We start from the raw sequence: 22774 nt of genomic DNA on the forward strand, positions 1-22774 counted from the left end.
GCCTGAGGGCCCAATTGCTTCCAAGTGCAATGACTCCATCCGTGTTCAAAACCTGCCCGGCTCCCGGAATGAGAGGTCTCTGTATTTCCCAGTGGTGTTGGACAGCTTCCACCCCAGTGTGTGACCCATTCCCAGCCCCAGCTGCGGACAGATTTCGCCATGCTGCCTTGCAATCCTCTTGGCTAGTCCCTGGTTATTTGATAGCCATCGCTCATCTCCCCAGTCCTCCATTTCCGTCCCGTGTCCTGCGATGACTCTCCTCCCATCACCCCCCAGGAGTTATTGACCGGAATCTGCCTCCCGAAACGATCCTGGGTATATTTTTGACATTTGAGATGTTACAGCTGCTTCACTGGGGCATTTTCTGCTCTACTGACTCCTGGCTGGGGCTTTACCCTCTCGGGGCGGGGTTTATTGCTTCTCACGCTTCCCTTTTGTGATGCGTTCCGAGATCCAAACTAGCGTCTTGCTAATTCGTATTTTCATATTAGAGGCCCCAGCTGAGATCAGGGCCCCGTTGTACCAGTCCCTGCCCCAGCTGAGATCAGGGCCCCGTTGTACCAGTCCCTGCCCCCAGGCTGAGATCAGGGCCCCCCTAAGCCAGGTGCTGCATGCAGCTCCAAGGAGCTCACACTCAAAGGAGACACCGCAGGGATCCTGAGCCCCATTGCGCAGATGGGGAAACGGAGACCCAGAGAGAGGAAGTGACTTGCCCACGGTCACCTAGGCAGTCTGTGGCAAAGTTGGGAATGGGACCCAGGCATCCTGGCCCAGCGCCTTAGGCCCAAGGCCACTCTGCTGCACTTGCAAGCATGCTCAGGCCAAGAAGCCATGGACAAGGAGCTTCCATTTCCCTCCGAGTTGGGGGTCCCACTAGGGCCAGGCCAGTCTATGGCTAGGAGCTTCCCCTGCCAGCCTGGACCTGCTGTAGGGAGAGAGAGGGGAGTTGCTCAGCCTCTGTAGGGCTGTAGATCCCTCTGAGCAGTGCTGGGGGGCAGGGAATTTCCCAGGTATTCGTTCCTCCATGGGGCAGCTGTAGGCGGCATGGGGGCGGGTTAGCCTCTGCATTCCCTTCATGCAATGGAGGATTTAGCGCTGACCTGGGGGGCACGGGATCCATAGAGCACAGAGCTGGGCCTTCCAGCTTCTTGGATGCATCCAAGAAGCAGCAGGTGTTCCACCGGAAGCTGTGCTGGACCGTGCTGCTTTTCGCACGAGCACTTGTGAAGGGAAAGTGCCCTGTTTCTCACCAGCGAGCGGAAGTGGAACCTGCCGCATCTTGCACAGGTGCATGGGAATGGACGCCCTTGGGTTTTACACTTGGGAATGGAGCAGACTGTTTTGCACAAGCACTTGGGACTGGTATCTGTTGTGATTTGCACAAGCACGTGTGAAGGGAGTGGAATGTTTCCCATGAGCGTTCACGTTCTCCTTTTCTGTTCTCCTTTGCTTTTCCCACCAGTTCTCCCCCGCCCCCCATCCCTGGATCCCCGTTAGCTTGCACCTGCCTGAGAGAAAGCTGCCCTGACCCACATGCTTCATGCACTCCCTGGACTCTTTCGGGGCTACCCAAGGGGTGCAGGGTGAGTCACAGCTTGCCTTGCCTGTACCCCAAACTATGAGCTGCTGGCACTGCAAACCCGGCGTTTCCCCTCTGACAGCTGGCAATTTGTACACCCCAGATGCCCTCGGTGAGTGCTTGGATCAGAGCAGAGAGAATCTGTGGCCAGCTCCATGGAGCTACTTTGCCCCCCGGCTTCACTCTGGCCCAGGGCACAGGTCCCTCCAGCCTGTCCGTGCACCCTGCTGCATTACGCTCCAGCGCCCAGTCCCTCAACATCGGGACACCCGAAATGCAGGCAGATGCGCTGCCCCTGTGGGAGCAGCTCCCCGCCCCCATTCAATACGCACGTAGCCATGTGTATAGTCGTTACATCATGACGTGGGCAAACTTTTTGGCCTGAGGGCCATGTATGGATATCGAAATTGTAGGGCAGGCCATGAATGCTCACGAAATTGGGGGTAGAGGTGTGGGAGGGGGTGAGGGCTCCAGCTGGGGGTGCAGGCTCTGGGGTGGGGCCAGAAATGAGGAGTTCAGGGTGCAGGGAAGACTCGGGGGGGCGCCTGGGGATGAGGGGTTTGGGGTTCAGAGGGCGGGAGGGGGATCAGGACTGTGGCAGGGGATTGGGGCACAGAGTGGGCTCAGGGGTGCAGGGTCTGGGCAGCATTTACCACAAGCAGCTCCTGGAAGCATGTCCCCGCTGTGACTCCAAGGCATGGCCAGGCAGCTCTGTGAGCTGTCCTGTCCACAGGCACCACCCCTGCAGCTCCCATTGGCCAGGAACCTTGGCCAATGGGAGCTGCAGGGGCGGCGCTGCGGACAGGGCATCGCGGAGAGCCGCCTGGCCACGCCTCCGCATACTACATAGGAGCCAGAGGGGGGTCATGCCGGCTACCTCCTGGGAGCCGTGCAGCGCGGGGCAAATCCCCGACCCCAATCGCCAGCGGGAGCAGAGGGCTGGATTAAATGGTCTGATGGGCCGGATGTGGCCCGTGGGCCGTAGTTTGCCCAACCCTGGTCTAAACCCACCAGACGGTTATTTGACCCAGCTTAAGGAAAAGATTCAGACAGAAGCCGTGTCATGGACTCACAGGCCCCGTGCTCACTGGGCTCCCTACAGCCCCTGGGAGGGACCTTCCATGTGACAGGCCCCCATGAGGGTTCCACTCTCTCCCTAGGGTTCGGTCCTCTGGCCCCGCCACCCCCTGGGACCTTTCCTCTGAGCTTTCTGCATGCCTGTCTCTCCCACTCAGGAAGTCCATTTGCTCTGGACCCCGGGGGCCCCCACCCCCAGAGGGACCAAAGGCACCCTGATCTCGAGCCTGCAGTGACCCTCAGCCAGATTAACAGAGGGTTTATTGAACATCTGGACCCAGCAAAGGGATTCTCAGGGCCCTGGTCCTAGCAACCTTCAGCCCAGTTCATCTAGGTCGATCCCATATCCTGGTGGACTCAGGCTGCCCTCTGCTCCCCGTCCAGACACCCTCTCCTTCCAGCCGATCATCCTACAGTCTCTCCTCCCTCCTTTGTCCTCGGTCCCAAGCAGACAGGTCACCTGGGCCCTCTCTCTTCTATCCTTTGTTCCCACACTGGCTGGAACTGGCTGGTCAGGTCACCTGGATCCTCTCTGTTCAGCCCTTTGTCCTCCCACTGGCCAGAACCCACTGGCTCCCGAGACAGGGTGGGCCTCCCAGTCGCGCATTTTGAAGCTGTCGCCGCAGCCTCGAGGGTTAGAAATTTCCTTTTTCTTCAAGACCGAAGGCTGAAATCATCCCATCTCCCCTGACTCCAGGACCTGGGGCTTTGAGGAAGCCAACAATGATCGTGAGACTCCTGAGCATTGGCCACACTGGACCTCTCACCCACACACGAGAGCTGGGGTCCCCTTTTCACGAGACCCTCGTCCCGGCCGAGTGTCACCTCCATAATGGACCCCCCCATCTTCTCCCTTTCTCCTGGGACTCTGAGGTTCTAGCCCCGCTCCGACTCTCTCGGGATGTGACGATGTGACTCAGCAGGGAGGGGGGAGGGTTGACCTGGGAATGTGCCCTGGGGATGGGAGACCTGAGAGCCTGTCACCTGAGCCGGGAGGGGGAGGTAACACCTCTGCCCAGGAATGTGAAGACAGGCCGCAGGAGAGAGCCTGCTGGGGGGGGGGAGGGGGGGTTGTTTCAGTTTGGGGCTGGGTGGAGGAACACAGGGAACCCCAGGGCTGGGGTCTAAGCTCCCTGCTCCCCCAGAAGGACGTGACTGAGGGGTCCTGGGCGTACCCACAAGCTCCGTTTTGGACTGTGTTCCTGTTGGCCAATAAACCTTCTGTTTTACTGGCTGGCTGAGAGTCTCAGTGAATCCCAGGAAGAGGGGTGCAGGGCCTGGACTCCCCCACACTCCGTGACACGGTCACCTAGGGCAAAGCCCCCGGAGGGGGATAAACACCCCTGTGGCATGTGTGGAGATGGGGGGGGCGTTTTAAGCACAGTCCCACCCAAACTGCTCCCCCCAGATTATGATCGACCCACATACACATTTTCTCAGACCCCTTAAGCGGAGGGGGGGACAGGGGGGACACAATACAAACCCCCGGCGAGCACCAGGACAATCAACCTGCAAAGAGGGGCGGCATGGGGGGGGGCACAGCCCCTTCTCCGCGCCTGGACCCCCCCCCGCAGGGGGCACATGCCTCATGTTAATGACGCCAGCTGATCCCCCCCCCTCAGCTCCCACCCCCGCCCCTGCGCCGCCCCCTCGCTCTGGAGAAGCCGCAGCTGCGGAGCGGCTCCGGAACCGGGCGGTCGCCGCGATCCAGCGCGATGGAGCCGGGCCGGCGACCGGCGGAGCAGTGACCGGCCGGCGAGGAGCCCCGGGGGCCTGGCCGGGGGGGCAGCGATGGCTGCTGCCTAGAGAGGGGCGGTGAGAGGGGTCGGCAGGCCCCAGCGCCGGGCAGCGGGGGCACCGACGGCCGCTGGGGGGGGCTGGGGGTGTTAGATGGACAAATGCGGGTGTCGGGGCTCGATGGATGGGGGGGTGTATGGCTGGACAGAGGGTGAGGGGCTGTATAAAAGGGGTGTATGGTGGGGGCGGGGCGGGGATGTATAAAAGGGGTATATGGAGATGGATGGATAGAGGGGGAGGGGCTGTATAAAAGGGGTGGATGGGGGTGGATGGATGGATAGAGGGGGTGTATATGGATTGACAGAGGGGGGAGGGGCTGTATAAAAGGGGTGTATGGGGATGGATAGAGGGGGAGGGGCTGTATAAAAGGGGTGTATGGGGATGGATGGATAGAGGGGGTGTACATGGATTGACAGAGCGGGGAGGGGCTGTATAAAAGGGAGTGTATGGGGGGATGACTGGATGGATGGAGGTGGGTGTGTGGGGCTGGATAGATAGAGGGGGGCTGTATAAAAGGGGTGTATATGGATGGAAGAGGGGGAGGGGTGGGGTTGTATAAAAGGGGTGTGTGGGGATGACTGGATGGCTAGAGGAGGGTGTGTGGGGCTGGAAGGATAGAGGGAGGAGGGGGTGGGGCTGTATAAAAGGCGTGTTTGGGGAAGGATGGATAGAGGGGGTGTATATGGATGGATAGAGGGGGTGGGGCTGTATAAAAGGGGTGTGCAGGGATGGATGGGTAGAAGGAATGTATATGGATGGATGGGGGGAGGGGGCTGTATAAAAGGGGTGTATGGGGATGGATGGCTGGAGGAGGGTGTATACGGATTGACAGAGTGGGGAGGGGTGGAGATGTATAAAAGGGGGTGTATGGGACTGGATGGATAGAGGGGGAGGGGTGGGGCTGTATAAAAGGGGTGTATATGGATGGATAGAGGGGGAGGGGCTGTATAAAAGGGGTGTGCAGGGATGGCTGGATGGCTGGAGGAGAGTGTATGGAGAAGGATGGATAGAGGGGGAGGGGTGGGGCTGTATAAAAGGGGTGTGTGGGGAAGGATGGGTAGAGGGGGTGTATATGGATGGATAGAGGGGGGAGGGGGCTATATAAAACGGGTGTGCAGGGATGGCTGGATGGCTGGAGGAGGGTGTATGGAGATGGATGGATAGATAGACGGGTGTTTGTGGGGCTGGATGGATAGAGGGAGGAGGGGGTGGGGCTGTATAAAAGGGGGTGTCTGGGATACAGAGATTTACAGCCCCCAGCCTGGCACAGTCTCAGTGGAATCTGTAGCCGGTAATGGGTGCAATCGCTGGGCCCGGGGAGCCAGGCACCTGGTGACTCAGAGCAAGGGGGCCTGTTGCTAGTGAACCAGGGCTGGTGGCGACTGGATCCACCCCTTGGCCCAGCTCAGGCAGGGGCGTTGGGGCCGTGACCCTGGCAGAGCTGTACAGGCGGGGGGGGCAAATCAGAGCCTGACTCTGTGCAGAAAAGGGGGGGCTCGGCAGGTGTGATGCCAGTTGAGGACCTGGACAGTGGGGCTGGGGGTTGGGGTCTGGATCAGTAGCAGGGACCAGTGTGGGGTTATCCACGGGGGCTGGGAACTTTGTGGTGGGGGGCTTAATTTCTATTTATCTCCACGTGCTGCCAGGGCAGCCGAACTGGGGTGTGAAATGGACAGGATTAGTGTGTGTGTGTGGCGGGGGGGTATTCACCCCAGTATCAGCTACCACACCCCTCCCGGGAGGTGGGGGGTCCTGACCATCCGGAAGAGAACTGAGGGAACCGAGCTGTCAGTTCAATGTAATTGTGCGGCGGGGGGGGGGGGCTGCTGGCGCTGAAATGCAGCAAGAACCCTCCCCCATTCCCCAAACGCATGGGGCAGAGAGCAAGAAGGTTGAGATGAATTCGGATTGTTGACTGTATTTATGGTAGGGTCTAGCATCCGATAGAGGTCAGGGCCCCGCTGTGCCAGGCGCTGCACAGACCCCAGCTGAGATCAGGCCCCCGTTGTGCCAGATGCTGAACACTGAGAGACGGTCCCTGCCCCAAGGGGCTTACAATCTACATAGATGCAGAGTGGGAGGGGAAACTGAGGCACACAGGGGGGCAATGAGGTCACACAGCTGGTCAGAGGCAGAACAGGGAACAGAACCCAGGAGTCCTGAGTCCCAGTCAGCCCCCAGTCGTGGGTGCCTGCGAAAGCTTTGTGCTCACTGGGTGCAGACGGCCCCGGGCAAGGGGAAGGGGTCACTCGGCAAGGGCTGTTGCCCTCTCTCGGGTGTGTGGGCTGGGGGTAGATTGTACAGGTCATGCTGCTGCTTCTTCCGTGCTCTGTCCTCCTTCGCCGGGACTACTTCCAACCTCCCAGCCAATCAGCATGTCTCAGTCCAGCCCCTTCACCCAGGCAGTGCCCATCTGTCCACCTCTGCCAGGACTACTTCCAGCCACCCCACCAATCAGCACTTCCCAATGCCGCCCCTTCACCGGTGTGCTGGCCGCCTCTGCAGGGACTACTTCCAGCCTTTTCCTCTTGGTACCTTTACCCTGCAGGTGGAGGGATACGTAAAATAGACCTACTGCTATTTACAAACGTTTCTAAGCCAGGGTTTCTAGAAATCGCGGGGGCAGCAGAGGTCGCCCCAGGGGGTGGGAGAAAGGCTCCTACCTCGGCTGAGCCACACTTGGATCTCGTCGCACCCTCGCGGTGGCTTGGCTCACACGCCCCATTTCACGGGCGACCGAGCGCTTCTCGCAGGGAAACTCCGGTGGCACAAAACCCTGGAGTGTGACTGAAAGTGTGTCTGGGCCCGCCCCCTCTCGCACGAGCATGTCTGGGCCCCGCCCCCTCTCGCACGAGCACATCTGGGACCTGCCACCTCTCACACAATGCATGTGGCTGGGATCCGTTGTCTCTCGCATAGGTAGGATTCTCCATCTCTCGCATGGGCAGACAGGATCAGATAGTCCAACTGTCAACCCGTTTAACAGTTCTGTCCAGCCCCCGAATGCATCCGGCCCCCCCAGTTCTACAACACGGCGTCCTCCAGACGGCGTGCCCTGGTACGTACGGTGCGGAGTGGAGGTGCCGCACGGAGGAAGCCGCTTGGTAGAGCCCAGGTTTCGGTATGTCGCCTGTGGAGATGCCACCCAGCTGGCACCCGGCCTGCGGCCCCAAATGGGGCCCAGAACCTGCCAAGTCCAGTGACCAGAAGCAATTTCGGCAGAGGTGTTTCCTGTCAGAAAAGGCCATTTTGTCACAGTTGAAAGGTGGATTTCCACCTCCTTTTTGACAGAAAAATTTGGAAACTGATCAAAATGGAGCCAGTCCTTCTGCTGCGTACAATTCCTTATCCTCTTAAACTTTCACACGCTGTTACATTCTGTTGTATACCTTTACATTATATATTCCCTTATACTCGGAGATTATATGATTTATTATTCTCTTACCTTTATCTCATTATTCTACTATCTAGACTTTAGATTATGTTACATTGACAGAGCTATAATCTGAATAGAGAAAATACCATCTAATAGAAAAGTGTAATAGAACCGAAATACCAAAAAAATAATGGATTATATTTCTATATGAGGATATTTTCTCTGTTTAGATTGCAGCTCTATGCAAGTGCAAGAGAATCTAAACCGAGACAAAGAATCTTTTACACTTTGGTATTCAATTCTATTTTCTCTGTTTAGATTCTATGACACACTTTCTTGTTCACCGCAGCAGATCTTGTATTGTGCTGTTTTACATTCCTCTTGCTTTTCCATCTCATGCTGAGATCTCGCCTAGCTCATGTTTTCTGTCCTGTTCGAACGCTTCAAACGTATCAAAAGAGAGCGTCCAGCTGCTCCCGACCGTCCGGCATTTTCCCCAAATTTCCATTCCACCAACATTCCAAAATCTCGACTCGTCGTCCCGCTTCGGGGCGATTTGTCAGATTGTCCCAACGCCCCAAAGGAGCAGGGACAGGAGGCCAAGTGGCAGGATGGCAGCCAGATCAGGAGCCTGTGGGAGGCCTCAGCTGAGGGACGGGCTGTGGGGGGCAGCCAGGTCTCAGCCTGGAAGATGAATCAGGGGAGTGGGGGGCAGTTCACACCATGCGAGATGCTGCTTGGGGGAGGGACCTGGGGTCTCTGTTTGCACCGTGCATGGGCAGGGGGCTGTGTAGGGATGCAGTGACCGCTCTGCCTTTGGGTCTCCTTTGCTAGGTGCCCCCTCCCCACGGAGGGACCCCCTCTCTCCCACGCCCGGAGTGGGCATCATGGCTGGCGGGAAGCAGGAGCTGAAGAGAAGCGTTTCCATCATCCCCTGCTTTGTGTTCGTGGAGGTAAGGCATTGGGCCTGAGGAGCGTGGGGCTGGGCACCAGGAAGCCTGGATTCCCTCCCTGGCTGTGGGAGGAGAGTGGGGTGTAGTGATTAGAGAAGAGGGGGCTGGGAGCCAGGACTCCTAGGTTCTGTTCTCCACTCAGCTTAGTGAGAGAATCCAAAATTAACCAATGTACCTTAAAACGGGGACCTGGCACTGCGAGTTTCCCTGTGGCAATGTTGCAGATCCACCGGCCCGGTGCTCTCGCACGGCCCTGGGAAGACCCCTTCAGTGCATCAGCCCCATCAGGGTCGCACTGTCTCACTGGGGTCAGCCCCTCGGCTTCCCCGCCTCCTGGGACCGAACATTCAGCACCCCTGGGTCATGCCGTGAGCTCCCTGCAGCGAGTCCACCTGGATTGGAGCCCTGGGGGAGACTTGCACCCCCAAAGGGAGCCATGCCCCCTGACTTCCTGATTCCGGAGTGACGTCCCTCCCAGGAGGGTTTATTAGTTTCTGGAACACAGCAGAGCAAGCCCTTAGTTACCAGAGAGAACAGAAAGTTACAGCCTGGTCCATCTGGGTCATCCATGCTCCTTAGTCGCTAGGTACCAAATGTCCGGGCATTTGGTGCGGTCCTTGTTTTCTGGGACTCTCCATAGGCCTGGGGTCCAGGCGTCAGTCACACCTGGACCTCTGCAAACAGTAAACAACCTCCCCCGACCCCACCCCCATGCAGCACATAAGGGAAACTGAGGCACACAGTGTAGTCATACAAAACATTATGAAAAATTCCCACTTTGTCCCAGGCAGTGCCCCGGCCAGGGGGACTCCAGAGCTGTGAGCTTCTCTGCAGCAGTGCCCAGCCTGGGGAGATGGGGGGACTCCAGCACTGCAAGTTCCCCACAATAGTGCTCCAGGCCAGGGGCGAGGAAGACAGTGCTGTGAGCTTCCCTGCAGCAGTGCCCTAGCAACTCCCCTTCCTCATGCCCTAGCACCAGCCCCTCCTGCCATGAACCCTCCAGAGGTTAGACACAGGGGTTTTGCTGTGGAGGAGGGTCCTGCGTTAAACAGCAAGTGTGGGGGGGAGATCATGTTGGGGGGGGCTAAACGACCCCCCTTCACCGTCCAGCTCAGGAGCACGAAGTCAGCCTAGAGAGCCAGGGCCACGAGCCAGGGAATGAAATTTTCCTTCTGTCACTTCATAAAACCCTGGCCCTGACCCTTTGAGCTCACTGCCAGGGGCTGGGGGGGGGGGGCCAAGGCAAATCCCCAGCCCCCACTCCCTTGCTTACAGGATCCTTCATCACTTCCTTCCCATCCTAAACAGCCCCCATGCCCCACCCCAGAGGTGGCTGCATCTCAGCACCGAGCAAGGGGTCCCTGTATAAACAGCCCCTGCACCCCACCCCAGAGGCAGCTGCATCTCACTGCTGGGTGAGGGGGGCCTGCAGCCTTGAAAAGGCACAGCGTGGTGTGGGGGGGGGTTGGACTTATTTGGGTGCTCCGGCTGGAGGAGGGGCAGGTGGGTGGGTGGGGGAAGCCCTGGGGGGAGGCGAGGGGGGAGGGAGCAGCCGTCTGCCCCAGTCTGACCGAGGTGGGTGCCTCGGCCGTGAAGTGATGCGGAGCTACAGCAGGCAGCCAAGCGTGAACGGGAGTGCACGAGGGAGCTTGCACGGAGCCGGGGGGGCGGGGGAGAGGGAAGGGGGAGGCGGGACGGATGGTTCCTGGGCTCCCCCCACTCCCAGCCCGCGACTCTGCCTCCTCGCTCCGCTCCGCCCGGCGCTCAGTCCGGGCCGGGCGCGGGCCGGGGCCAGGCGCTGAGCTGCCATGTTCTATTTCCAGCTGGTGATCATGGCGGGCACGGCGCTGCTGGCATATCACTTCGAATACACCGACACCTTCCCCGTCCACATCCAGGGCTTCTTCTGCTACGACAGCACCTACGCCAAGCCCTACCCGGGGCCCGAGGATGCCAGCCGTGCCCCGCCCGTCCTGGTCTACTCCCTGGTCACCGCCGTGCCCACGGCCATGGTGAGGGGCACCCGGGCAGGGGGTGGGGCTGGGGGGGGCGTGTACGTTGGGGGCTGACGTGTGGGTCTGGCATGGGGGGTATGGGAGGGCTGGATGGTGCCCGGGGGTTCTGGTGGGGCTGGGATCTCAGAGGGATTGGGCCCATGAGTGTCACACCTGGGTTCTGACCCTCCAGACCCACGCCAACCCCTTGGGCTTGGGGGCAATGTGCCCCCCCAAGCAGAGGCTGCTGTCAAGGCACCCACACACCAGCCCCATGTGCCCCATTGGGGGCCAGTGACCAAGAGCCCCCCCGCCACAGGGACCCGCTGGCACCTGCAGAGCATAGTCTGGGGGGGGCTGCTTGGGGTTCTCAGAGCCTCCTCCGGGGGGCCCTCAGACCCAGCTGGGGTGTCAGGGTCCTGGATCTGGGCCTGGGTTAGCAGCTTCTGCATGGAGTGGGGTGGGGGCTGGGGGGCAGGACTGGTGGCTCCAGGAGACTGGTGGAGTGGAGGGGGGCTGGGGGTTTTGGGGCGCCAGCAGGGGTGGGGCAGGGGAGTCATGTAGATCATCTGTGCAAAGGGAACAGGGAGCAGCTGGGGCCTGGTGCCCCCAGCCCGCACCCCCCATGCCAAGCTGGCAGCCTGAATGCAGCTGGTTCCATGTATGGCCAAGCCCCTGTCCTGACCCCACTAACCAGCAGCTGGACACAGAAAGCAGGCCCCCCCCCCAGAGCATGGACGGGGCCTTGGGGCAGGAGAAAGATGGGGCTGGGCTGGGAGGGCCCCCACCCCAGTGCTCTGCCAGGGCCCCTCAGTCCCCACCCACAGCCCCATTTCCCTGTCTCTCTTTCTCCGTCTTTGCCCTCTGCCCACCACCCCCGCCCCTCCATCCCTGCCCTTCCCCGATCCCCCCTTCATGGGAACTGAGGCAGGGTTTGGGGGAGATAGGCCAGGGCTCCGTCCCCCGCTTTAGAAGCTGGGAGCTCCCAGCCCCCCTCCCTTCCCTCCACTCCCCCGCATCTGGGCTCCGTCCGCTCCAGTTGGCTAATCCTGGCTGCACCGTCTGCTCTGCGGGGGGGGACGGGGGGACGGAGGACGGGACCCAGGGAGGGCTGGAGGGAGGGGCTAGAAAGGGGGAGGTCAGGGATCCCCCACTCCTCCCTGCACAGATGAGGCTGCCTCACTCCTCCCCCACCCCCTGCCCCAAGGATCCCCCAGCACCTGGAGCAGTGGGGCCAGCTTTGGGATCCAGGCTGGGGTCCCGATGGCAGCGGGGTGCCCCCTGGGGGCAGGACAGGGTATTGGGGGAGGGGAAGACTAATGGGGGGGGGCTCTTGGGGGCCCGATCCTGCACCCTGGGCCCAATTCTCAGTTATGGTGATGGCACTTTGTGCTTCTCAGATGGGAGCTCCCCTGCCTGGTCCCAGGAGCTCCAGGCTGGCCTAAGACCCTGGCTTGGGGGGCGTAGCTGGAGCACACTGGGGTGTGCCTGCTCCCTGCCTTCCCACAGAGGCCTGTGCTGGGACAGAGCATGAGTTAGAGCAGCCCCGAGGCTGCCCTGGCTGGCTCCTAGATCCCGTCCTGCCGCCCGAGAAGTGGGAGGGGGCAGCCCCTGCAGATGGGGTCCAGGGGGATTGGGCCTGAGGTGGGGGGTGCTGATGGAGCCGCTAACTGGGATCCTGCCCCCCTCCCCCGGCCCCAAGATCCTGGTCGGGGAACTGGCTGGATTTCTCTGCTGGCCGCGGCAGCGTAAGGAGAAAACCATCGTCTCTGGGGAATGCTGCTACTTCATCCCGCTGCTGAGACGCATCGTCCGCTTCCTGGGTGAGTGGGGGGGCCCCTCGCTCCCGACCCGCAGCCCCCTGCTCGCCCAGCCCTGGGCTCCCCCCAGCTCTGCACCCGCAGCCCCCTGCTCGCCCAGCCCTGGGCTGTCCTCTCCGCCGTTCTGCCGGTGCCCCTCACTCCCGACCCGCAGCCCCCTGCTCGCCCGGCCCTGGGCTCCCCCCAGCTCTGCCGGTGCCCCTCGCTCCCGACCCGCAGCCCCCTGCTCGCCCGGCCCTGGGCTGTCCTCTCCCCCGTTCTGCCGGTGCCCCTCACTCCCGACCCGCAGCCCCCTGCTCGCCCGGCCCTGGGCTCCCCCCAGCTCTGCACCCGCAGCCCCCTGCTCGCCCGGCCCTGGGCTCCCCCCAGCTCTGCACCCGCAGCCCCCTGCTCGCCCGGCCCTGGGCTCCCCCCAGCTCTGCACCCGCAGCCCCCTGCTCGCCCGGCCCTGGGCTGTCCTCTCCCCCGTTCTGCCGGTGCCCCTCACTCCCGACCCGCAGCCCCCTGCTCGCCCGGCCCTGGGCTCCCCCCAGCTCTGCCGGTGCCCCTCGCTCCCGACCCACAGCCCCCTGCTTGCCCGGCCCATCTCTGCACTAATCACTCCCCTCCTCCCGCAGGTGTCTATTCCTTCGGCCTGTTCACCACCACCATCTTCGCGAACGCCGGGCAGGTCGTCACGGGGAACCAGACCCCCCACTTCCTCTCCGTTTGCCGCCCCAACTACACGGCGCTGGGCTGCCAGCTGCCCGGCCCCCAGTACATCACCGACCGGGGGGCCTGCGCTGGGAACCCCGCCCTGGTCACTGCAGCCCGCAAAGCCTTCCCCTCCAAGGACGCCGCGCTCAGTGCCTACGCCGTGGTCTACACCGCCGTACGGGCTGGGGGGCTGGGACAGGCTGATGGAGCTGTGGGGCAGAGGGAGGGGAGGCCGCGGGCTAGTCAGGGCAGTGGGATGGGGGTAGGGAGGTGGGGCAGAGGGGTTGAGGGGGCAGGGAGAGGGGACAGCACAGGGGGCCGTAGGGCAGGGAGAGGGGAGGCAGAGGGGCAGGGCAGCCCAAGGGAGGGGGAGGGAGGCAGGCAGTCTGCGGGCAAGGGGGGTCCGGAGGGCAGGGCTTGGGGGGCTTCTGATGGCTCCTGCCCCCCCCCCACGCCATCTCTCTCCCCCCAGATGTACGTGACGCTGGTGCTGGAGGTGCGGGGCTCCCGGCTGGCCAAGCCCACGCTCTGCCTGGCGCTGGCCGGCCCGGCTGCCCTGGTGGGGGTGGTGCGGGTGGCCGAGCACCGAAACCACTGGGCTGATGTGCTGGCCGGATTCCTGACCGGGGCCGCCATCGCCGCCTTCCTGGTGAGCCCCCCGCAGCCCCCCACCTCCCCGGAGCGTCCCCAGCCCACTCGCCTGTCCGCAGCCCCCACAGCCCCCTACTTGCCCCCCACGACCCTCCACCTCTCCTGAGCGCCCCAGCCCCCTCGGCTCTCCGCAGGCCCCCCAGCCCCCAAACTGTCCCCCCCGAGCTCCCCCACAGCCCCCCACCTCCCCTGAGCGCCCTCAGCCCCTGCCACAAGGCGCCCACCCCCACAGCTCTCCACAGCTACCCCACCGCCCCCCACTTCCCCCAAGCCCCCAGCCCCTGCCACATGCCCCCCACAGCCCCCCTAGTCCCCCATCTGCCCCCCATGGCTCCCCACCTCCCCTGAGCATCCCCAGCCCCCTCAGCTCTCCCAGCACCCCCAGCTCCCCACCTGCCTGCCCGAGCTCCCCCGCAGCTCCCCACCTCCCCTGAGCTCCCTCAGCCTCCCACCTGCCCCCCGAGCTCCCCACGGTCCCCCACCTCCCCCAAGCACCCCCAGCCCCTGCCACATGGCCCCCACCCCAACAGCTCTCCACAGCCTCCCACCTGCCCCCCCACACCCTCTGCTGCCCCCCACACTTCCTGACACCCCCCGAGCCCACCCCCACATGGTCCCCACCCCCACAGCTCTTCTCAATCTCCCACCTGGCCTCCCAAATCCCCCACAGCTCTCCACAGCCCCCCACTTGGCCCTTAAGCCTCCCGCAGTCCTCCACCCCCTACCACACAGCACCCACCTGCCCCCCATCCCTACCCCCCCGGACACCCCACCAAACCACACAGCCCCCACCTCACCCCCAACTCCCACAGTCCTCAGCGCACAACCCCCCCACCCAGGAGGCCTCTCAGCCACACCCCGGACTCCCCCCATCGCACTCAGCCACTCGTCAGCTGGGGGGCGCCGCGCTGCAGGGAGCAGGAAGGGGTGCCTAGGGGGGCCGGACCCTCCCTTACTCTGGGTCCCCATCCCCAGGTGACCTGCGTGGTCAATAACTTCCGGAGCAAGGCGCCCGCGGCCCAGAAGCCGGTGCCGGCCGAGAGCCTGGCCAGCGTCCCCGGCGTGGGGCTGCCCTGCGTCGAGAGCCCCCTGGAAAAGTTCAGCGTAGCCCAGGTGAGGGGCAGGGCACCTGCAACGAGCCACCTGGGGATGCGCCCAGCTCTGGGGAGCCACCAGCCAGCCCATCCCCCTCCCGCCGCAGGGCAGTGGCTGCATCCTCTGGGGCCGGGGGCTCTTTGCTCAGTCCCCCACCGTCCCGAGCCCCAGGAAAATGCAGGGTGCTGCAGGGCGCAGGGGTGGAGGTTGGGGGGCTGCAGAATGGGGGTGTAGAACTGGGAGAGCAGGTGTGAGGGGGGGTCACGTGGCCCCACTGCCATCCCCTCCCCCACCTCACACTCTGAGCTGGTGGGGAGCTGTGGGGGGGGTAGGTTCCCCTCGGGATGGGATCAGGATGGGGAGAGGCAGTGGGCCAGGACAGTGCGGCCTTAACCCCTGGCCCCCAGCGTGGGGGCTGGGAACTGCATAACTCCCCTGATCCCCTCCCCCCTGAAACCCTCACCCGTGGCCCCACGACACCTCAACACCCCCGCCTGCCCCCCAGGTCATGCAGGGAGCAGGGGTGGTGTTGAGGGGGGATGCTTCACCAGGCATCTGGCCTCCAGCACCCATGGCAGCTGGCTCTAGGGTGGGGGTGGCTCTCACAGTCTTGGGGGAGGATGCTGAACGGGGCGGGGTCTGGTGGGGACATGCAGGAGGAGTGGGGCCCAATTGGGGGTGTGGGGGGGGGAGTATAGACACCGAGTCCTGCATCCTGGGTTCCTTCTCTCCCCACACTTTCCCCTCCCATTCCCACCCTTCTCCATCTCAGGCTACCCCCCAGAGATGAGTCCCAAACCCCTTTCTCACCCCATAGGAGCCTCAGTCCCCCCTGTGAGGGCTCCCCCCTGTGAGACCCCCGATGCCCCCCATTTGAACCCCGCATCCAACAGTGTGAATGCCAATGACCCCCTGATCCCCCCAGTGTGAACCCCAAAGACCCCTCAACCCCCCCAATTCCCCCACCCATGGTGAGCAAGGAGCAAAGGCCTAACATTGTTTCCATCTCTCTGTTGTTTCTTTCCCCCCATTTCCCCCCTCCTCCCGCCTGACGCTGCTCTCCCTGGGGGGGGCCCTAGCGGGTCAGGGACCCCCCAGAAGAGCAGGATTTCTCCACGCTGCTCACCCGAGGCCTGGAGAGGCAGCTAGCTCGCTCCCTCCGCATGGGGGGCCACGCTGGGGCGGCTCGGCCCTACGAGTAAGTGCCACCCCCCCTACGCCCTGCTGGAGACCTGCCGAGGGAGCGCTCCCTCCCCCCACCCCCAGGCAGGTGCAGCCCAGTGCCAGGGAGGGGGGAAATGGGGCAGGAGAGGGGGTGAATGGGGAGGGTGGATTATGGGAATGTGTTTTGGGAGGGCAAATTAATTTTGGGAGAATATGCAGATTCTGGGGGGCGTGAAACAGAAGTTTTGGGGGGAAAGGAGAGAAAAATGGGGGATTTGGAGGTGGAACAACCTACCAGGGCTGACCAAACCAGATTGCAGAGGGGATAACAACCTACCAGTGCTGCCCAAGCCACATTGCAGCGGGGATAACAACCTACCAGTGGTGCCTACTACCAGCATTGCTCCCTCAGCTGTACCACTAGAGGGCTGTGCTCTGGGACCAAAGGTTGTGGGTTCAATGTGGGGGGCTGTAACTTTTTCAGGGGCTTTGGGGACACGTTTAAAGCTCTGCCCCCCCCCCCCGTTTCTCTCCCCTCCAGGATCACAGAGCTGTGCTCCCAGAAATCACCTGACCCCCAGCTGTGTCTCTTCCCCACCACCCCCGACGTGCTCATCCCCTCCCGCTCCGTCACCAGCGAGGTCTGACGGAGACACTGCCCCCTGGGGAGGGGAGGGGATGTTGGGGCCCCCCCAGAACCCCCCACCCAGGACACCCCTTTGCCTATTGCCCCCCCCCCGACCAGCACCATCCCTTTAACCAATTCCTCCCTGGTTTGTTTGTGGTTTGTAATGACACACTCGTAAGTGTGATCCGCGCGGAGGGTGTGTGTGTAAAATCGCACCCTCCTTTTCTATAGGGCCCAGCTTTCTTCCCCCCCCCCACCCGAGGTGGGCCCAATCCTGCAGCCAGGGCAATAAGTGGGAGTTTCAGTCCCCCCCGTTCTGCAGCTGCTGAAGTTGGAGTGATAGGAACAGAATTAGTGCCCCCCACTGAGAGTCCCAAAGGGCCCCCCAGCTGGGAGCTGCCTCCCCAATATGCAGGCTGGGCAGGTGGGAGATTGGACGGGGGGAAGTGGGGTGGTATGTCAGTCAGTTTGATCTGGGGGGCGGGGCTGGGGACAGAAGCTGACAAGGGGACCGTACTGAGTGGGGGGCTGGGGGAGCAGTGGGGGCCAGAAGGGGGTGATGAAGGTCAGAGGGGGGTCAGGGGGCAGCGGGGGCCAGAGGGGGTGTCGGGGGCTGGTTTCAAAGGCCTCGGCAGAGCTCAAGACAAAAGGAAGAAACCAGCAAATTGGGAGCAGTGTGGTGGTGGTGGGGGTTGTTTGCAACAAATTCTGGGCCCTGCTGAATCTGGATTGAGCAGAAGATCAGGGGAAGGGTAGGAGGGGGCACGGCCGGGTGGGGGGGGCATATGTGTGAGGGGTGGGCGAGGGCATTGGGGGGCAGGCGTGGGGGGCTGCTTCTGTCTCTGGAGCCCATTCATCCTGTCTGCCCGGGTCCTGGGCACCCCTACAGCCAGGACCCTTCTCCCTGGGGGGGTCCCAGGGTGCCCCCCCAAAGCTGTCGGTGCCCAAAGAAGTGGGGGAGGGGTAATCCTGAGCCCTTTGTGGGCAGCTCAGCCTCACCCATCAGTCACAGATTATCGCTGTCCAACCATAGGGCTCAGATGGGGGAAGGGGAGGGGCTCGTCCAAGCTCCACCCATGGAATAAGCCCCACCCACAGGAGTTGCCCAGACCAGATGGGTGTTGGGTGGGGGGCTTGGTGGGCCCCTGGGCCCCTGTCCTCCTTGCCTGGGGGGGAAGGACTAAGTGCCCCCCCACTCGTGGCACCAACAGAGCCGTGGCTGGTGGCTGATCCATGCCCCCCCCCCAGGGCTGGAGTCGTTAACGACGTCGGTGTTTAAGTGATGGGCGCCGAGCCGGGGCCGTTCACACCCCTGCGAGTGGCTGGGCCGGACTCGCCCCCGCCGGGGTTTCCCCGCCACCGTCACACCTGGAGCCGGACTCACTCCTATCGTCACAAGCCAGGAGTGCGAGGGGAGCCCCGGAGCCAGGGGGGGGGGCAGAGCTGCTGCATCGACACCCCAACCTCCAGGGGGATCGAACACATCCTGGACCCATTTCTTCCCCCTTGGGTCGTCCAGCCAGGGCTGGGGAGTCTGCTGTGGAGAACCCCCCCATGCTGGGATATGGGGGGCAGGTGCCTGGGCTGGGGCGGGCTGGGGGGGTCCGGGGAAGGTCTGATCCAAAGGTGGGGGGGGTCAGGCCAAATCTAACATGTTCCCACGAGGATTTAATAAAAATCACATTTGTAACAGACGCTGGTGGCCTGGAGATTCGTCAGTCATCAGCCCCCCCGAGTCGCAGCCCCCCCAGAACGAGTGTGTGAGGCTGCAAGTGGGGCGGGGGGCAGAGATCAGAGCAAATAGTGCAATTGATGCCCCTCACTCCCGACCCGCAGCCCCCTGCTAGCCCAGCCCTGGGCTCCCCCCTCCCCAGGCTTCCTGGCCAAGTTTCAGTACCCCCCCCCCCCCGATGTGACAGATCAGCCATGTCAGCCGCATGAAACAGGGCGTGTCGCTGATGTGGGGGGGCTCATAGCATCCCCCTCCCCCTGCACCTCCAGGGTGGGACACTCTCCCCCAGTGACTCTCTCGAGCCCAGTTCATTGTCAGGGTGAACCCCCCAAGGCCCAGTGTCCCATTTCCCACCCCCGAGCCAGCCAGACCCCTGCCGGGGGCGGGATTGGAGCCAGTGCCCCCGAGAGGGGAAGGCCCCGTGGCCTGGAATTCCCGGTGGCCTGTGTCCAGGGCAGTCCCTGCCCCCACCCCGATGTCCTGGGGGCAAATCTCTCTTCCCCTGATGCGGTGCTTTATTCTCCATTGCCATGGAAACACAATCACACGGGGGGGGGGGGGCGGGGGGAGGCGTATCCCAGGAGCATCTGGAGGCTTCGCAATAGCAAGAGAACACCCCCCCCAACCCTTGTGGGGGGGTATGCCAGGAGCTGGGATGTTCAGCAGGAGTTGGGAGGTAGATGGGCGGCTCCCCTGGGGGCAAGTTATTCCCTCCCTCCCTCCCCGCTTGGGGGCACGGACCTCGCCGCTACTTTTGAAGGGTCCTGCTGGGATGCCGGGGTAGATGGGCCTGCAGAAGGGGCACCCGCCCCTCCCCACCACCCCCTTGTGGCTGAGCGCAGCCTGCCTCAGTTTCCCTCCATAATGAAGGCCCTTAAAGAGCCCAGCGGAGGCAAAGCCAAGCCCTCCCGTGGCCAGGATTTAAGGGCTTTTCCCTCAGAGCCTTGAGCAAACTTGACCCATCCCAACGTCGCTAGGCTGCCCCATTTGCCCAGTTTGCCTAGCTCAGCCCCCCCAAAACAGAGCTTGTCTAAGCCTTTGGTCAGGTCCAGGGGCTCCGACCTTAATTAATGGCCTTCCAGCTAATGAGGCCCAGGTGAGGCTGCGCTCCTGCCCTTCCACAGAGCCTGGCACTGGTGGGCTGGGCAGCCGCCCCCAGGAAGGGCCAAGTGCCATGCCAGGGCCCCCTGTAGCCAGCATGTTGGCAGGGAGGAGATGGGAGCTGCCGCAGGCATGGGTAGAGTGTGGGCTTGGGGGGCGTACGGTTGAGTGTGGGTCCATGTGCACAGGGTACATGGGGGGAGGCAGAGGCATTAGCTATTCACTCAGTGCACTGCCCAGCCCCATGGGGCCTAGATCCAGCCCTGGGATGGGGCCCCTGCTGGGCACCCCGTCCCCCCACATCCCAGCCTGGGACAAACCTCAGAGCCGTTTAAAACTTTCCCTCCAGCTCACCAGCTGGCATCAAACCGCTCAGGGTTGGTTTGCGTTTGCCCTGCGAAGGGACCCCTTGGCCGCAGGCTGGGGAGGGGGGATGCGGAGATACCTCCTGACTCCAAAGTGGGGGCTGGTCTCACAAAAATTGGAAACCAGGGGCCGGGTACCCCTGCCAACTGGAGAGGGGTCCCCAAACATCAGCAGTGAGTGAGAATGTAATTGCACCTAGTGTAAGACCGGTTGTAAAGACTGGGGTTAGAGGATTATGGGCTAGTGGTTAGAGCTGGGATGGGCCGGGAGCCAGGACTTGGCAGTTCTATTTCCAGCTCTGGGAGGGGAGTGGGGTCTAGTGGTTAGAGCGGGGGGGGGGTGTGAAAAAAATGGGAATTCTTAATATTTTGTATGAATATGGTGTGTGCCTCAGTTTCCCCTCTGTGCTGCCTGGTTAACTAGGTGGTGGAACAAGGGAGTTTATTCTTTGTAGCGAGCCAGGTGTGATCGATGCCTGGCTGCCAGGGGCCCCATGCCCATGACGAACCCGGACAACAATGGGCCAGACAGTTGGTGCCTCAGATCTAACGCCCCAGGCTGGCCGCCCCCCCTCTGTGGGAAGCCAGCGGGAGAACAAAGCGCGAAGGCGGGTGACCAGGTGGCCTGGTTAGCCCGGGAATGAGAACAAACTGGTCTCTAGGCTAACCCAGCACCTGTTCCGCTGGGTTCCCGACTCTAATAAACCCTATTTACACCGCTGGCTGGGAGTCACTCCAGGCTCAGGAAGTCGGGGGGCATGACTCCCTTTGGGGTGAAAGCATTCCCAGGGATCCAACCCAGGTGGCCTTGCCCCGGCAAGCTCATGGCTTGACCCAGGGGTGCTGAGGGCAGGAAAGGTGCTTACCCCAGAGAGAGCGTGACCTTAAGGGAGTTAACCCTCGAAAGGGGTCTGGTCTGCCCAGGGACTGTTCCAGAGCCGTGTGGGAGCACCGGACCTGTGGCTCTCTGACAGCTGGGAGTCAGGATTTCCAGCTCTCAGAAGGGAGTGGTGTCTAGTGGTTAGAGCAGGGGGGACGGGGGCTGGGAGCCAGGACTCCTGGGTTCTATCCTCAGCACTGCCACTGACTGTCTGTGTGATCACTGGCACGTCATCCCGGGCTAGGGTGGACAATGTGGGGTCCTGATAAAGGCTTGGGGTAGGCGTGGTGGCAGCGGGGGGGGCGGTTCCCTTCCTGGCTACCTCATTGGTATGCGTCTCAGCAGCTGGGGTGTCTCAGCCCCCTGCGCCCTCCCCTCCTACCCCACACAGAGCAGGAGGGGAGTTAACACCTCATTGGGAAGCATCCAGGCAGCTCCCCTGCTCTGGGAGTGACAGGCTCAGGCTCTCTGCAGATACAGGCAAAGTCACTGTGTTGGTTACACCCAGGCAGCTCCCCCTCCCCATCGACAGGCTCAGGCTCTCTGCAGACTCGGTTATTGGACAGCCCGCCTGGGAACACCTTTGTTACTACAGAAAGGTCACTCTTTGCTCTACCGGTCCGTCAGTGCGCGGTTGGTCTGTCTGGGTTTAGCATCAGCTGGTGCCTTGGGCTTCATCTGAATGGCACAGAACAGCCGAAGGGGGCCGCGTACCTGTTTAGCTGGGTACGGCTATGGGGAGGTGCCCCGTGTGTTATTTTTTCATTACTAACTTTTAGGCAAATTATGGTAGAGCTGAGTTAGGGCCCTGGTTGTGCCGGGTGCTGCGAGGACCCTCAGTAAAGGACAGTCCTAAGAGCTCCTAGTCTATGTGGCTAAAGGGTGAGAAGGGAAACTGAGGCAGAGAGTGGGTCACCCAGCAGGCCAGTGATGGAGCTAGGAATAGATTCAGCTCTCCTGAATCCCAGGCTTGTGCTTCTCCCACGGAGAAACGGCCGCTGGCCCCCCATGTCTCCTGCATTGCCCCTTTAAGTACTGCACAAGAGTCTTGAAGCCTCCAGCACAGGGCACGCTGGACCCTGGGCTCTGTAGCTGCTGCACATGGCGAGGCCTGGTGCTGAGGGTCAGGAGTCCTGGGTTCTGTGGTCCTGGCTCTGACCCTCACTATAGCCACACTCCCTCCCCCATGCCTCAGTTTACCTCTCCGCAGGGATCCAAGAAAGGTACCTGGGGCATGGCTTAATGAATATTCATGAGGTGCTCGGAGCTCATTGGGGAGAAGGCACAGGGGCAGGGCATGGCGGTGTCACTGGCTGGGAGTATTTATGCCAAGCTCATCCCTGGGGAGGAGGGTCAGAGCCCCTGAGAAAGAACCAGCAGGGCCCAGCTCTGCCCCCAGGGCATGTTTGTGCCCAGGGAGCCCCAGCTCCCGGAGGCAGGTGGATGGCAGCTCTGGCTGGAAACAAGAGAGAGGCTTCCTGCCCTCAGGGCCTGAGTCTGCAGAGAGCCTGAGCCCCTCACTGTGGGAGGGGGAGTTTCTCCCTCCCTTCAACGATGTCCCCCATTAGCCGGGGTAGGTGGCTGGGGCAGGCCAGGATCCAGTCCCACAGTTAGTGTGTGGGGGGGGTGCTTTTCTGATGAGACTGGCACCAGTGTTTCATGCTGGGGAGCTGGGGGATTGGGGAGGCTGAAGGGGTCAGTGAAGTTGGGGGGGAAGCTGGATGAGGGGCCTGGTGGGGCCCAGGCTGAAACCTGCAAGAAGAGCAGGAGTCGGGGCTGCAAGGGAACCTGGGTCAGTGGTTGGTGTGTGTGTGTGTGTGTGTGTGTGTGTCACACAGGCCTGTGTCAGTCATTTCACCTGTCCCC

The 22774-nt window shown here is 62.3% G+C and overlaps 1 protein-coding gene across 3 annotated transcripts; it reads left to right on the forward strand.

The window, feature by feature from the left end:
- Window positions 1–4289: 4289 nt before the first annotated feature.
- On the forward strand, window positions 4290–18524 carry PLPPR2 (phospholipid phosphatase related 2). Of its 3 annotated transcripts, XM_048831971.2 has the most exons (10): window positions 4290–4471; window positions 8664–8782; window positions 10606–10794; window positions 12479–12599; window positions 13214–13467; window positions 13765–13941; window positions 14919–15056; window positions 16118–16236; window positions 16744–16843; window positions 18079–18524. In XM_048831971.2, exons 2-10 carry the CDS (start codon window positions 8717–8719, stop codon window positions 18091–18093), a joined length of 1179 nt encoding a protein of 392 aa, XP_048687928.1. In that variant the 5' UTR covers window positions 4290–4471; window positions 8664–8716; the 3' UTR covers window positions 18094–18524. The 3 variants fall into 3 exon arrangements, 2 of the variants coding, with proteins under 2 accessions (XP_048687928.1, XP_048687930.1); XR_007354066.2 differs by lacking the exon at window positions 18079–18524 and having other exon boundaries at window positions 16118–16304; window positions 16744–16841; XM_048831973.2 differs by lacking the exon at window positions 16744–16843.
- The last annotated feature ends 4250 nt before the right edge of the window (window positions 18525–22774 follow it).

Source organism: Caretta caretta, chromosome 20, assembly GCF_965140235.1.
Source record: "Caretta caretta isolate rCarCar2 chromosome 20, rCarCar1.hap1, whole genome shotgun sequence".
Classification (NCBI taxonomy): Eukaryota; Metazoa; Chordata; order Testudines; family Cheloniidae; genus Caretta; species Caretta caretta.

What these genes read in the sequence shown, in the direction of transcription:
- PLPPR2 (XM_048831971.2), top strand. Translation starts at nt 8,717, where the DNA reads ATGGCTGGCGGGAAGCAGGAGCTGAAGAGAAGCGTTTCCATCATCCCC. An exon ending in ACGCCGTGGTCTACACCGCC is followed by an intron (nt 13,468 to 13,764) that starts GTACGGGCTGGG and finishes CTCTCCCCCCAG; the next exon opens with ATGTACGTGACGCTGGTGCT. An exon ending in CCGCCATCGCCGCCTTCCTG is followed by an intron (nt 13,942 to 14,918) that starts GTGAGCCCCCCG and finishes CCCCATCCCCAG; the next exon opens with GTGACCTGCGTGGTCAATAA.